The sequence below is a fragment of the Sceloporus occidentalis genome, unplaced genomic scaffold (assembly GCF_023333645.1).
Source record: "Sceloporus occidentalis isolate IW3139 unplaced genomic scaffold, rSceOcc1.0.p SCAF_3, whole genome shotgun sequence".
Lineage (NCBI taxonomy): Eukaryota > Metazoa > Chordata > Lepidosauria > Squamata > Phrynosomatidae > Sceloporus > Sceloporus occidentalis.
The window spans coordinates 139156811-139172906 of NW_028316983.1; the positions used below are offsets into that span (position 1 = coordinate 139156811).

At 37.6% G+C, this 16096-nt stretch overlaps 1 protein-coding gene across 9 annotated transcripts in view; it reads right to left on the reverse strand.

Annotated features, from left to right (window-relative positions):
* The window catches only part of CTNND2 (catenin delta 2), a 662387-nt gene that overhangs the window by 75003 nt on the left and 571288 nt on the right, over positions 1 to 16096 (reverse strand). For all 9 annotated transcript variants that reach the window (XM_089516458.1, XM_089516456.1, XM_089516452.1 and 6 more), the window contains 3 exons: positions 14056 to 14173; positions 9379 to 9564; positions 1909 to 2082 (listed from right to left, as the gene is read on the reverse strand). In XM_089516458.1, coding sequence (XP_089372584.1) covers positions 1909 to 2082; positions 9379 to 9564; positions 14056 to 14173 — 478 coding nt within the window. The remainder of the gene's footprint in view (positions 1 to 1908; positions 2083 to 9378; positions 9565 to 14055; positions 14174 to 16096) is intronic.

A 16096-nucleotide genomic window follows, 5' to 3' on the forward strand; every position in this document is an offset into this window, starting at 1 on the left:
GGTTTTTACCCAGGTTCTATATCAGATCCACAAGTCTCTGCCCATGCTTAGCATGAGTTACTTCCTTGGACAGGCAGTTCACCACCAGTTTATGTATGAGCTCTTTCACACTATACATTTATAGCATTATAATTCCACTTTAATGGCCATTATTCCATTTTATGGAAACCTGGGTTTTGTAGTTTAGAGAGGGGCATTTAAAATTCTCAGTCAGAGAGCTCCAGTGCCTCACAAAACTACAAGCCTCAGGATTTCATAGGATGCAACCATGGCAGTGAAAGTGGAATCATACAGCTATAACTATTTAGCGTGAAAAGTCCCTATATACAAAGCTGTGTTCTCTTTTGTACTAAAAACTTCACAACAGAAGTGCTGCTGCTGTTATAATAATCTAACAGATTTCCATCCAGCTAGGAAGCTTACCAAAGTCTAAGTCTATATATTTTCATCTGTGCAAAATTGATTTGGTGAAACAAAATTGCACAAGCCTAACATAGTCATGTCTGAGCGTACCTGGGCAATTTCCCAAGGAGGCTGTCACTGTGAACACTGTATGTCACTAATTTTTGCTGTCTGTTTCAAAGGGAAGATTATCTAGAAGGAATTTGCTGATTACTATAAAGAGTGTGCTATTTGCAGTAAGATTTTCTTTTAATAAACATTTTTTACTTTATAGAAAGGCACTGGAGTTGGCAAGTGGCAAGCCGAATGACATTGTTTAAGCAAAGGATACACAAGGAGGATTAGGCATTTTCTTTTCTCTTCGATGCAGTCTCCTTCAGGGTCAAACACATTTGAGGCAAATTGACAGGGCAGAATGAAGAGCTTATTCTGTACAAGTTTTCTGGGTAAGCAGATTATTTCATTCACTGCTCAGCTGTACCAATTCTGCTTGCTGACCTCCCATTTCAAAGAGTGATTGTTTGGTCAAACATGCTTACCTTGGACATGACAAACTATGCATCTTATTGATATATGGGCTATTTTTAGCAAGTCCTGGCAGGATAAATCATGCCTTCTACTTCCTGGTCCATATAGATTACTACACTGAATTAACAGCTTAACAGCATAAATAAAACATGCTGGCTTAATACAGAAACAAATGTATTAAATCACACTGGTGTTAACACTACCTGAGTCCATGCATCTTGCTGTAGGACTGATTAAGTTCTAAAGAAGGATTTTTTGTTTTTGTAGTCTCCAAGTTAGCCCCTCAAACAACCTCAGACTGTTCCCCAGCCCAACAGAAAGAGTCTCATTCTATATATTCTCATTTATTTTTGGCATATTGCTGTTTTCAGAAAAGATGTTAATCAGTTCCAAGTGAAACTGAAGGGCTATACAGACCGCCCCAAAGGGGCAGTCTGCAGCCACTCCTTAACTGGTTGCATCAGGGCACCTCACACCATCGCCCCAATCCTGCCACTGGAGAGTGCAAAAAGGAGCCAGAAATCTCCTTTCTTGCACCCTCCAAAGGGCACCATAGCTGCAGTGGTGTGGCTTTATGATGCCCCTTTCATGGTGCATCATGAGAATGCAGCACCGGAGAGGCATTATGATGGCGCATGCCGTGTGGACTGGCGCATGCCAAAATGGTGCCTTAACTCTGCCCACAGGCTGGCACAAAGTCTATAATATGGCTGGGTCCCTTCTTGTGATGTTAGCAGCAGATTGTGTGGGGATTGTGTGGGAAGGTGCTCAATGCCATTGCTGCAGAGAGAGCACAGGTAACAGGGAAAATATGGGGCCAGGATACTCTGGGGAAGCCCAAAGTATTCTGGTCAGTGAAGACAAGCCCAGAACCAACTTGTTTGTTGCCCTATTGGTAACAAATATCTCTTTATTATCTTTTAGTATGAGCAGCCATTATATTTCTATACAATCTGGATTCAGAAACAGAGTTCATACCTTCCAGCTACCTGCAGCCAGATTCTGTAGTGCACCTGCTGCCCCTTCCAAAGTATCTGGATTTGAGCACTCAGAGAGAAGTGTGAGGTAGGGTTTGACTATGGATGGATGCCACAGCATCTGGATTCCTTTTGGTGGTTCTGCACAGTCAGGAAGAGGACCGACTCCATCCCACTGAAAAGAGGAGAGAAAAAGGTGAACTTCCAAAAAATGATGGCAAAATAAAGGAGAAAAACTATGAAACAAATTTAGAGACATATGCCTTTAAACCACTTTTATCTGTAAGACACCCTCCACAAGATAATGTAACAGCAACAGATGCCTGTTCTACGTGTTAAATAACCTCTTCGCTTTTGCTTCACCTTTTGGTGATTGAAAGTCTATAAGCTTTTACCTATTACCCATAATGAGGTGAATGCCACGGACAGTGATGTTACAATGATTTCATTATCTCCCTATTAAATGATACAAAATACAATGAAAACTTTTTTTCATTTCCCTGTTTTCCTTTCGCCAGCAGACAAAGATATTTTTATTCAAGCAGGCTTTTAGTATATAATCTTTGTCAGTGAAGCTTTTATATGGATGTGTTTGTGTTCTATTTATTTACTAAAAATTTGTTTTTTATATGTTTAATGCAATTTTATTTTTTTAGCAAGATGATTTTAATTTTAAAATTAAAATGTATGTTTAAAACTTATGAGTTGTTTTTCTACTGAAATTCTCCAAAGTGATGATCAATCATAAAAATTAATGCCAATAAAGTTATTAAAATATGAAAACAATGCTTTTTTTTAAAAAAAAGCCAAAGAATAAAAGTACAAGCAGCAACAATTTGTATAGCATTAGTCAACAAAACGAACAATACCAATGAAAAGAATAAACTGAAAGTGTTGTTTTTATTAAGATGTCACTCAATTTCTCTAGAGGGGAGTTTCACGGCTGAGACACCATTATGTCTGCACCACCTGCACAGTTGCTGCCCACCTTCACTAAAGGCAGGGTCACACAGAGAAAGAAGCAATATAATATGATACCACATTATGTTAAATGTAACACATAACTTTTTGTAGTACTGAACGCACAACATAATGTCCTTTAAAAAAAGAATAACCATTGGTAACTTAGGGCTCATCTCCACTGCAGAAATAATACTGTTTGACAATACTTTAACTGCCATGGCTCAATGCTATGGAATCCTGGGATTTGTAGTTTGTTGAGGTTCCAGAGCTGGGCTAAATAGCTCACAAAACAACAACTCCCAGAGTCCCATAGCATTAAGACATAGCTGTTAAAGTGGTGTCAATCTGCATTGTTTCTGCAGTGCAGATGCAGCTTTTGTTAAAATAGCCACATAATGAAGAGAGATTCCATGTGATTATAATTTTGCTATATAATGATATAAAAGGATGATTACAGAAGGAAATAAATACTATCTTTGCAGACTGGCTGGATTGGTGTTTAGATGCTGGAAGCCATTCCCTTCATTTTCTCATATACATGATGTTCAACCCACCCTTAAACAGCTTTTCCTTCCATCAGTCTTTAAAATGAGGGAACTCTTTTCCTACACAATTTGGACCTTACTCTTTTGTGCATGAGGATTTATATCTATCAAGTATGGTCAAGCATGATTTGCTTGTTTATAAGCAGTGAAATGCTGATGTTATGGTACATGATTCATGACAGAAGGATAATCTAGAATGAAAATATTGTTTTGCATCTGAGTCACCTTACACCTCATATTTAGATTTAATGACAACAATAAACCTACATAAAAATAGCATGTGTAAACTGGTATAGTTTGGGTCTATGAACACAGTAGAAGACATGGTAAATTATAGATAAAAGTTCATTGGATGGAATGCTAACAGAACTGTTTTATTAGAGGTGAAAACAGTGTAGAATGTCTTCCATGTTTATCTATGGAAATATTATCATCTGAGTGCCCATCACATGGACTTTTACCTGAATACTATGCCTAGGCATGTTGACCACATCTGCAGTTTGTAAGAATTAGGCCTTTGGCAGAGGGGTATCTTTGCACATTTGCTTAGCTTAAGAGAATTCTCTGATTTCTTTCAGATATAATTTGAAACTGTTACCAGTACTGCTAGGAATATTAAGTATTTTAAATCATTTTAATGAACATTCTAAAAATACATTGTATTTATTAAATATTATTAATTACATCATCCAAGATCATTGTGGACGATGTTATCCATGTTTGTGAAAGTATCTCCCTTGTTTAAGAGCATCAACCTTCACTTTGGGCTCATCTAATCTGGTCACTTAATGCTGCGGCCATTCTGCTCTAGACCAGTACTGGATAGACCACAATAGTGGACATGTGCACCAGGCCAAGTCTGATGCAAACAATGGGTTGTTGTCCACATGGACCAGCCAGCTGACACAGCATCAGCTCCACTGGCCTGCTCCTTGTTTCTGGAGCAGCTGCTGCCACTTCCTTGTGGGTAGGAGATCTGCATAAAGCCTGCCTTACTAGCCAACGCTTCTGCTGAGGTCAGAACAGAGTGCCCAAGCAATCAATGAGGAGAGGGTAGAGTGACCCCTCTTCTAGATTGCATGGCTAGATGCCTCCTGGAAACATTACACCCAGCAATCTGCCCTCCCCTGCCTAGGATGGGATAGATGCTGGAGATATTTTCCTTTGGTGTAGACAAGCCATTTGTTATGAGCGGGATGGGTATGGCTGTATATCTGTATCAATTTCTTTTTATTCTGCAACTGAATGGTAAGTATCATCTTCTCTGAGGCAGCCTAACATGAGGTTTTAAGGTCGCCCCTAAAAAGTGCCTTGTGGAAGTAGCAATGTCATGTGTAAAATACCTCTCCCCTCTACCAGTTCTCCTATCCATTCTTCCTGGAATCCCATTTCAGAAACCCTTGTATTCTCAAGGAGACGTTTGCAGGATTCAGGGATACAAAAAGGTTGTAGAGGGAAGAAATTAGAAAGACCTAGTTTGAAAGGATCCAGTCTATGTCTTTGCGATGTTGCAACTATCATGCTATGCATCATCCTTTCCACAGTACAGTCACCTCTTGGAAGGGCAGTCAAAGGACAGTCCTCCATTTGAACTCTGGTTTAGAGATAAAGAAATTTAAGAGAGCAGAGATCTCCAAATTGTTAGCAGGCTAAGCAGGCATAAAAGCCACTTCACTCTGGAGAGCTATAATATTTTTCTATTTAATATTGATTTCCAAATTGGCTTTCATACATACAAATCAGCCTATGCAAATATATAATATTTTGTCCTATTTTCTGGTGATAGACTTCCTGTTTTTGGGTGACAGATTTTTGGTGCTAGATTTCCTGTTTTTTTAAGTGTTGTGAAGTAAAAATGTTTTAAATTAAATTTACAGAATGTCTTTAACCAGTAGTTCTGTAAGATCAGTTATCGCATTCCCATTAATCTAAAAACATAATTACATGTTGCAATCTTAGAGTCAACAGAAATCAAAGGGATTATGGAAGTCCAAGTCACAGTTTCTGCACACAGTACTTTGTGAATCAAAATTGGCTTGAGGAATATAGACAAATATGAGCTTTTGAGTATACAAGAGAATATGAAACTGAAAAATATTTCTATGGTTAAGAATTTCTGAGAAAAACTGTCATATTATTAGAAATAGTATAAATAGATCTCAGAGATTTGGAGGTCTCTATTGCTATACTGATCCAAGGTTGTAATTTATCTTCATGTGTCATAATGGTCTACTGAACATCAGTTTGAAATTGAATGCACAGCTCCATACGCAGCTTATTTTAAGAAAAGGATATTAAATCCTTCAGTTTGATGAGCAAGAAATGCTCTGTGGAGGCCTTCACACTATTCAGGCAGAGAATATTTACAGAAGTAGAAAAAGCTACTTCATGTATAATTACGTTACAGAGGAATTAAGCCATCCAAAATAAAAGGACCAAAATTACTGTCTTCAGAAAAATGTTTTTAGGCTGCAACCTTAAATTAACTTCTCTGGTAGTAAGACTCACTGAATTTAATGGGATTTACTTCTGAATAACAATGTAATTACATTAGATGATCAAGTGAAGAAAGTACATAAAATACGGAAAAAATGTCATAGTCAACCAATGCCTTGTGTATCTTGATGATGATACATTGAGGCATAAACTTTAGTGGATTAGAGTAATTTCAATAGACCAACAGACATATCCCTCTGAAATTTCAATAATTTGTATTATTATGGTGTCTTCTTCTAATGATCACATAACAATATCTTTCAGTTTATTTCCTTTTTGCCCTTCTTGCATTTTCAAAACGGCATAGAGATTATTACCACAATCACAAGCATATTTAATTAGGAACAGTACTGTGAAGCACTGGAATTTATTTCCCATGGCCTTCTGCAGCTAAGATGAATATTTTAGTTATCAGGAAATCTGCAGGAAATTTTATGGAGTTGGCTAAATTGGAATTTATTTCAATTACTATGTTATATTTTGTTTACTTTTATTTAAATATGATTTTAATTTACCACTTTTTATTGTTATATAGACTACTTTGAGATTAGAAAAAAGGTGTAGACTTTTGATTAAAAAAACAGTATATGATAATAAGATATGGTGCTGCTTTAACCAAACAACAGATTGAAAAGGGAGAAAGAATAGTGTAAGGAAAGAAAGATATTAACAACATTGAACAATATCTTAGCCACAGTCTGTTGCAGATGTCACAAAGAAATAGACCTAAAAGTTTGGCGTTATGTTGTTTTGTTGCTGTTGTTGTGTGCCCCTAAGTTAGTTCTGATTAATAGTGACTCTAATGTGAACCCATCATGGGGTTTTCTTGGGAGAATTTGTTCAGAGGGGGTTTGCCCTTGCCATCCTCTGAGGCTGAGAGAGTGTGACTTGCGTACATTTTGGTTGGGCACCAATATTTGCTGAAATCTAAGACCAGCATAAATATGTTGGGTTACATGATAGCCAGACTAGAATATAAACCAATGGATTCAGATTACAAGAAATGATTTCATCTAAACTTTAGGGAGAACTCTTTGATTATAAAAGCCATTTGACAGTATAACAGAGTGCCCTGGAAGTCATTCACATGTTATTATTTTTTAGCGCTACTGTGTGAGTAATCTCACATATTCTGTGTTTGTTATTCACAATATGGAACCACTTCTCTGTGACTTTGGTTGCTGACATGTGTCAGCACTTGAATAAAGATGCAGTCGATGATACAAATGTATTTGAAGCATATTTAAGGTATGCAAGGTTTTATCCTGGTTTATATTGGGTCTATTCACATTGGTTATTCACACAACTGAGAATCCGAATCATTTAGAAAAACTTGGGGGAAAAAACAACATTGATTATCCTCGGTTAAGTGGGCTTTTTGGTAGTCCTCCAAAAAAACTTAATTGGATTTATTTGAAATGCATGTGAACAACAAAGATTCAACACAGATTCTACTTGGATTCTTTTCACCATCTGAACGGCCGCTTGGAGAATATTATACTCTCGTTCTTTCAACAACTTTAAACAGAGGTTAGAAGGCCATATTTCAGGAGTACTTTAGTTGTAAATTTCTGCTTGCCAAGAGGATAAGATGCCCCTTGTGGTTCTTTCCAACTGTATGATTGTATGGGTCTAACAAATCTCAACTCTGGTTTTGTTCCGTTAAAATATACCAGTATTAAATGTCTTTACAGGACCCAAATAACATATAAACTTTGTATGAGATTAACTACCCTTTTACAAAACATACAGATTCATAACAGAATGTACAAAATGCAACAGACCTATTTGCTCTGAATTACTTCTCCACAGGAATCAACATAGCATGCCATAATGTTTCTTTAACAGTTACATGACTCACAATGCATGGGTCAAACAAAGGTTTTAGAATCATTTATTTTAATGCAGATCATGCAATGTTCTTGGGTTCTACGCCTTCTCTGCTCCACTCCCTTTTCAACTATCCTTAAAGAAACTTGGTGCCTTCTGAGTTAATATCACAATATTTGAAAAGACAGCATGCTAAAGCCATACTGAAACAGAGTAAATGGAAAGCACCATTTCTGTAAACCACAGTTAATACACTGAAATATGAGAAGTATTTACACCAAAACGAATGGAACAAAATTACAAGATACAACAAATCTTGGCAATTTTAACATGAAAATGAAATAAAGCACGACTCTAATCCTAAACTCTGTTAGAAGTGTAGAAATATAAAAGGAAACTTCATTTACATTAGAGCAGCAGCACCACCACCAGCAATAATAATAATATTAATAATAATAATAATTCTATTTATATTCTCCCTTTCTTTCAGCCCAGGCTCAATGTGGCCCAGGCTCAACACGCTTAACCAAAGTTAAAACAGACACAGCTAAAAAAAAAAAAAAAAAATCACATCATGCAAAGGTTAAAAACATAATTAAACTGTCAATAAAATAATTTTTTAAAAAGAAATAACCCCCTCCCATGCAGGAACTCACAATCAAAGCACCCCTGACAGATGGCCATCCAGTCTCTGTTTAAAAACCTCCAAAGAAGAAGACTCTACCATACTCGTGTTCCACTGTCAAACAGCTCATACTCTCAGGAAGTTCCTCCTAATGTTTAGATGGAATCTCTTTTCCTGCAGCTTGCATCCACTGTTCCATGTTATATTCTCTGAAGCAACAGAAAACAAGCTTCCTCCATCCTCAATATGACATCCCTTTAAATACTTATACATGGCTATCATATTACCTATTAACCATCAGGCTAAACATGCCCAGGTCCCTATGGCTCTCCTCATAAAGCATTGTTTCCAGACCCTTCATTATTTGGTTGCCCTCCTCTGGACACACTTCAGCTTTTCAACATCCTTGTTGAATTGTGGTGTCCAGAAAGGGACACAGTACTCCAGATGAGGCCTGACCAAAGCAGGATAGAGTGGCACTATTACTTCCCTTGATCTATACACTATACTTCTATTTTGCAGCGAAGTGTGTGTGTGCTCCCTGTAACCAGTACAGTTAATAATCTCACTGCAGCTCCTTGGATGACCTGAAGTTTTTGAACACTGAAGTTTTTTTTAACACACAATAATCCAAGTATGTTACAGCAATCCAAATGGGATGTAACTAAGGCATGTGTATTTATGGCCAGATCTGACATCTCTAGGAACAGACACTACTGGTGCACAAGCCGTAATTGTGCAAATGCACCCTGGTCACTGCAAAACTAGAACTTCCAGGCTCAGGGATAAATTTAAGAGTAGATTCAAGTTGTGAACATGTTTTGTGAAGCGATGTGCAAACTGATCCAGTACAGGCTAAGCCCTTATTCCCTGATATGTCTTTCTCCTGATGAGAAGCACCTCTGCCTAGTCTGGACTAAGTTTCAGTTTCAGTTGAACCACAATTTGGTTACAGTTATTAGTATATCTTAATTGATGCTAAATATTTGCTACTGCAAATAATTTTCAGTACCTGGTCTTGAGATTTCTTTTTCTTCTTCTTTTTGCCCCAGCATCCTGAACTTTCTGCATCTTTTCCATTGGCATCACCACAAAGTAAACCATCAAGTTCATCGGTCCCCATTTGCTGTCCCTGAGATGTTTCTGCAGCGAGTCTGTATGAGAGGTTCCTTAAAATGCACACACAGTTTTCAACGGTCTAAAAGGGAAGGTGAAAATAAAGTGACCACTCCTTTTAGGATCTACATTTTCATCAGAAAAGTTAATGGACTTGGTATGTGCTTTGGGTCTAAATTACAAAATCCTCTTGGTCTAAATGTTCCCTATAGTAGCCAATCACCATGTGCAGAACCCAGAAAATCTTTCCAGGCTGGTTCTTGAAATTGCCAATGCACATGTCCATCAAGGTGGTGGGGAAGTCTTCACATGAGAGCAGGGCAGAATAATAGCCTGATAGTGTGTGTGTGTGTGTCTGCAAGTACACACACATGCACACTTTCAAGCAAGCAACTTCCAAACCACTCTATTTAAGCATGTAAAAGGCAGCACAGTTATCTTACTCAAAGAAAGAAATCAATATTTAATGTGATCACTAGTGCTGATCAAATTTCAGAAGAAATCCACAAACACTGAAATTTGCTAATTACAAATGCAACACAGGGAAAAAGCTACTTATGTTATGGTCTTATATTTATCTCCTGTGTGAATACTTCTGGGATTTGTAATCAAGAAAACACCATGAAATAGCCAAGTGTGTTTTAGGGAGTCATCCATCATGTAAGCTGCTTATTTTAACTACCTAAGCTCCTAAAGTACTTTTATAGCAGTGAAAACAATAGATTTGCAATTTAGTCTGTCTGTAAGATTGATGGAAATATCATATAGCACACAGAAGAGTCTCAAGGACAATCTTTGCTCTTCTGCAAGAAAGCCTTGATGAAATATAGAAGCATGGTTCAAGAGAATCTCACACAATTATTTAAAATAGGTTTGCCTTTTGCTTATTTTATTCAAAGTGCTTAGACTTTCATAATCTCACTGGTTGAAACACCGTCTTTAGGACTGTAGTGAGGGGACAGGGATAACGACTATGACTGGATATGTTCCAGCTGCTGCATGATGGAGAGAGGGCCCTTCTCCAACCACTGTCTACTTTACTGCACAACCTTGGATCACTTTTACTCTCAGTATTTTGATTCCCTCTGCAGAAACTCCATTTTTCACCCAACATGGCTACCCCCTCAGTACTCCATCAAATCTTCCTTCAAGAAAATCACTGAAAACGTCCTGTTTGCCAAAAGCAAAGTTCCCAGGCTTCCACTTCATCCCTTGAGTCGTAGAAGGTAAGATTTCTGGGAAGGGAAAGTCAGTTGCTTTGCTTGGAGCTTCTTTCCCTGAACCATTTTGGTTCAAAAATATGGGTCACCTACTGTGCCTTTTCGGTCCACAAGAAGCAGGAGAATCCCCCCACTTTCTGGTTGCAGAATCTGGAACAGATCCATATTTTCTTCCTTCAAGAGACTTCTTTCTCTCTGTGCCATAGCCACAGTATGCCCCCCCCCTTCATAAACAATCATAAAATAGTTTGGGGCCCTAGATTGGGATAAAATTGTGCCTTGCACATATGGTGAAACAACTCTTAAAATTGAGCTGAACATAGTTTAAGATACCTCCAATATATATATATATATTGTTCTGATGGCTGAGAAGAATGAGGCTGTACATACAAGTTCAGCAGAGAGAACTGAAACTGTCACAGACTAATTGGACAAGTTTGTAGGGATACTTACTCTTTCTATTCTGAACATTGGTGCTGGTCACACACAAGTAATTAAAACAATACCTCTGGAAAAAAAATTGCTCCTGTCCACCAGGATCAGGGTTCAGGCTTGTTTTTTTCTGAAACAGCTTGTAATCACAATTATCCACAAGCAGAAGTGTGCTGGCAAGCAGATGAGACTTATACTCCTGGCATAAGTAGGCCAATGCATTCTTTGTTTTCCAAAATGTCTGTTAGCACGGGGTGCCTTCAAACATTTGCCTACAGTTTTGTAAATCATGATTTATGAAGTCCTGGATAAGCACCATGGACATGTACTTCTGCTTTTCCCCTCTCCTGTTCACACTGCATTTCAGCTTCCTGTCTGAATTGACAATTATGATTTGCCTTTTGTATTTCACTTACATTTATACGCCCTCTTTCCTCCAACGAGCTCATGGCTCCCCCCCCCCCCTGCTGCTTTATCACAACAGCCTTTTCAGGCTGAAAGTCAGAGACCTGGATTTACCCAGATAGCCTGCTTGCAAGGTGTGGTGCAATACATGAAGACGCACCAGCCCCCCCCCCCCCCCCATGGTTGGAAATCATGCTTTTCAAGTGTTGAGAAACTGTGAGGAAAGAATCCTGGATTGATGGGAATCCTAGCAGTTTGGGACTTATTCTGTACAAAATTCATGCAGAGGTTTTTTTGTGTGCAGAAAAAAGCATTTTCTGCATAGAAAATGCTATTTTCTGTACAAAAATTGTGTAATTCTATGTTGAAATATTATTTTCTGTCCACAAAATGCTGTTTTTTTGTGCAAAACATTCTTGTGGGAATTTTGCACTGAATAAATCGTGAACTGCAAGCAGCCTTTGAAACCTACATTTTTGAAGTCTTTCTTGTAGCAAGAAGAAAATTGTTGAAATTACTCATTGCTACCTTTAAGAAAAAAACTTAGAGAAGCATTACATCTCTACTACACAGTTTTATAAATCAGTGTTATTTGAAATGACTGATACATATTCCGGTGGAAACAACATGGCCTAATCTGTTCCTAGATGTAAGAATAACATTAAAGGAAGAGGAGATAACAGCTACCTCTGGTTTAACAAAGGCAACCTCTCTTACTATAGAATTATTATTTATACAGTGCTATGAAGATACACCGTAGTTTACAGTAATAATAATATGCTGGCAGAGAATATCAATACTGCCATTCAAAATGTCAGCTACAGCTGTATTTCTGAGCTTTAAAAATCTTTTTGCTTCACAAGTTTATGTCAAAGGAAGTGTAAAAGTTTAGTCATGTTAAAGAAAAAGTCTGGATGTTATTGTCCAAAACGAAGTTCACGTGCAAACCTAAAAATTCATGTGTTGTATTTTCTTATGAGAAGGAGTCTTTAACTTTAGATGAATATCTATAAAACAAGGAATGCTAAAAAAAAGTTTGGAAATGTGGGGTGAGCAGTCCTTATTCATAAATGCAAAATCTAAAACCCTCCCAAACATGAATTTTCTGCTGCCTACTGCCGGCTTCCACCTTCAAGGCAAGTGGCTGCAGTGCTCCTGCTCATTCATCTCTTAGATCCTCTGTCTCTCTCCAGCCTTACATCTCATATACAAGACAAGTATCGGATGAATGAGATGCAAGCCTGAGAGACTGGAGAGAGACTGAGGATCTGTGAAATGGTGGGAATCGAAGCGCTATGCTTGGCATGAATCCATGCCTCCCACCATTTCACAGATCCCCAGTCTCTCTCCAGCCTTGCATCTCTCTCTTGCCTCATAAATACAGTACAGGTGTGTGCTATGCACAAATTTTTTTTTTTGGGGGGGAAATCACAGCTCTGAAATGCTTCTGGTCCTAAGCATTTCAGAGAAGGAATACTTAACTTGTACCTAAATTTCCTAATTTTTGCTGCCAAACGAAGAAACAGCCTGGATTTCATTGATTAAAACAACTTCAGAAGACCCAGTTCTCAAGCATTTCAATGCCTTTTTTGCTTTGCAAGATAACTGAAGACACTTTGATATACAGACACTAATTCAGCTCTTAAACAGCTAATGAAATTAAAAACAACTCCTCTTTCTTCACTGCCGGAGATAAGAAGAAGAGAAATGTTACTTGGTGTAGCTGAAGCAGTCTTATATGATTTGTATTCTGAATACAATGATAACCTGGCATATTAGATTGTTTTACTCTTCACTAGCTGAGGATAGACTATTCTCTGATACACTGTAATCTGAAAATACACCAATTACTGGATCATGCCTATAAAATTTCACAGAGGAAAGAATATACCGGTGAGGACATGCTGCATTTCCCAATGAAATATTTTGGAAACTTAAGTTCTGCTCTTCCTAGAAATGTGAAAAGTTCAAGAGGTGCAAAGAATAATATGAACACGAATGCAAAATATATTGGAAGGGAATAGTAGTCATTGCATCTAATGTCTACTGGTTTTGTTCAAAAGAAGAAAAATACAAATGTAGTTTCTATGAATAAAGTAACATCTTTGTCTCTAAACTAAGCCCTTCTTTCTTGTCAGCCAACAGTAAACTGAATTTCTTAAGACTGCCAGAATGATGTTAACTAGGTTGTCCTGTCAGCATAATATTGTATAGTGGAGCACTATATATCACACACTAAGGATGAAATACTTCACTAATTTCCTTCTTGAAGGAAACAATAATTTTAGCAATTGTTGTTTAATAGCTACATCTGGAGGGCTGCATTATTTCCACCCCTTGTATGAAGTGAATTGGGGAGAATCTTAGATCCATATAGAACAGATTTTATTCAAGCAAAAATCTGAAATTTTAACCTGTACTAGTATACAACCTGCAAGATGTACCTCCATAGTGATGTGCATCCATTAGTGTCTCGCATGTATGATTCTGTGTCTATAAAGGCTAAGATGACAAACCTTGCTATCAATTTCACTGCTTCCTAAAGCAGACTGAATCACATACAGCAATGCATCAGTAAGTCCATCACACTCTCGCATTCTTCTGCGGGCTTCTTCTCCAGCAGAGCTGACATTCCTAGAAGAAAACAAGAGTGGTCACTCTCTTTTAAATTTTGTTTTTCATTACTTGCAGACTTTGAAGAATGTTTTTTATATATTAGCTGTTGCTGGTTTATTGGTGCAAATGAATCGATTCTAATAAGAATATTTTTTTTAAAAAACCCAGAAATGATCTCATAGAAGTTTTTAAAATGAGCTAATTTACATAATAGCTTTGGGAAGATAACACTAGCCTTCATTGATTTGAAGTATCAATATCTTTACTTTTCTATATGACTTCCTCATATACAATACAATGTAAAGAATAAACAAATGAAAATATTAAAGTATTGTGATAGTTCATTTCCATTTCCCATTTTCTTTGCCATTTTCCAAGAAGCTTGTACCTTCTCTGTAATATTTAATACAATTATCCACCTGAAAGTGCTTTAGTTCTTAATATTCAATTTTCTGGAAATTAACTAACAAATCACACTTGGTTGTTCCTAGATGTTGACCTTGCTTTATATTCATTTATAATTATATTTACTAAAATTTATACTCATAAGCAATCAGTTTAAAATCTGTAAATAGCCAAGTCAAGAAGAACTATATACACACAAACTGATAACAAATACAATACTAAATTATCCCTTCAAACGTTCCCTAACCTGCTGCCATAAATTCACAATTCTGAACAGCTCCACTCTGCTTTGCTTCATACCATTAGGATTTTCAATGGCATGAAAAGATAATATTGACTTGCCAACTGCCAATTCTAGTGGGCTACTATGTTCTCTCAGGTTGCAAGATATAAGCTCAAAAATCATTTGGTATTGACTAAACTGAGAGTTATTTTTCATGACATTTACAACAGCAAAGACATCCCATATCTTTAAACTTGCAGTATTGATTTCTTTGAATATACAGAATTATAGAAACCACTATGAATTTGAATATGATTCTGAATTCTTGCTCCTTCAATCAAATGGGGCATAAAATTAGTTCTTTCAATTTATTCAGCCACTCAGCCTTTTCATTTCAAAAAACATCAGTGCAATTATCCCAGCAAGTGGCTTTTATCCTTCTGTCCTGCATGTCTGGGTTGCCAAAGAAATGGACTGCCTTTCTCCTTTGTAAGGCAACCACATATCAAGATCAACATTCTTTGGTGCCCAGATAAAACAGATCTTTTGGAGCAATTGCTCATTTTTTTTATTCATAATGTACACAAAATATTAAGGTCATTAAGTTTGTTCATCATGCCTGCCATGCCCAGCCTGGCTGAGGACTCAGGGGAGGACTCTGAGGCTGAGTTGGAGCCTCTGCTTGAACCTGAGCCTGGCCCTAGTTCTGCCCTGAGAGCTCCAGCAGAGTCTGCGGCCTCAAAAGAGACTCAGCAACCAAACCTCCCGGTAGAAGAGCTTCCAGGCACAAGAGACATGGAAAAGGAGGAGGACACTGACATACCTACCTTCAGCCAGACAAAGTCTGAAAGGGCATGCCTCCGGCACTTGAGGAGGCTTTATGAGAAATGTCAGCTAATCACAAAACAGTTGAGCTCATGAGAGTGGATTATATAAACTGGCAAAGGACCCCAGACTGGTTGTCAGAGACTATCTGAGTTTGCTGGTGAAAGTATGCTTGTTCCCCACCTTCACGTCGTCTTCTCATCTTGGACCGTTGATTCTCTGACTGCCTGATCATCTCACTTCTCTGGAACCCTTGACCTTGTACTGCTGGACTACGCTTTTGGTTTGGACCCTTTGACTCGATACCATGGACTTTGCTTTTACTTTTGCTTTAACTTCACAAGCTCTGTGAGGTATTATTTTGCTTATTGTTTAGAATGTGGCTATCAGCATTTGGCAGCTTTCCTGAGCAGAACCAAACTCTTACACAAAGGTTACATACCAATGTAATTTTGTAGTATTAATGTTCTTTAATTGGAAAGGCTTCT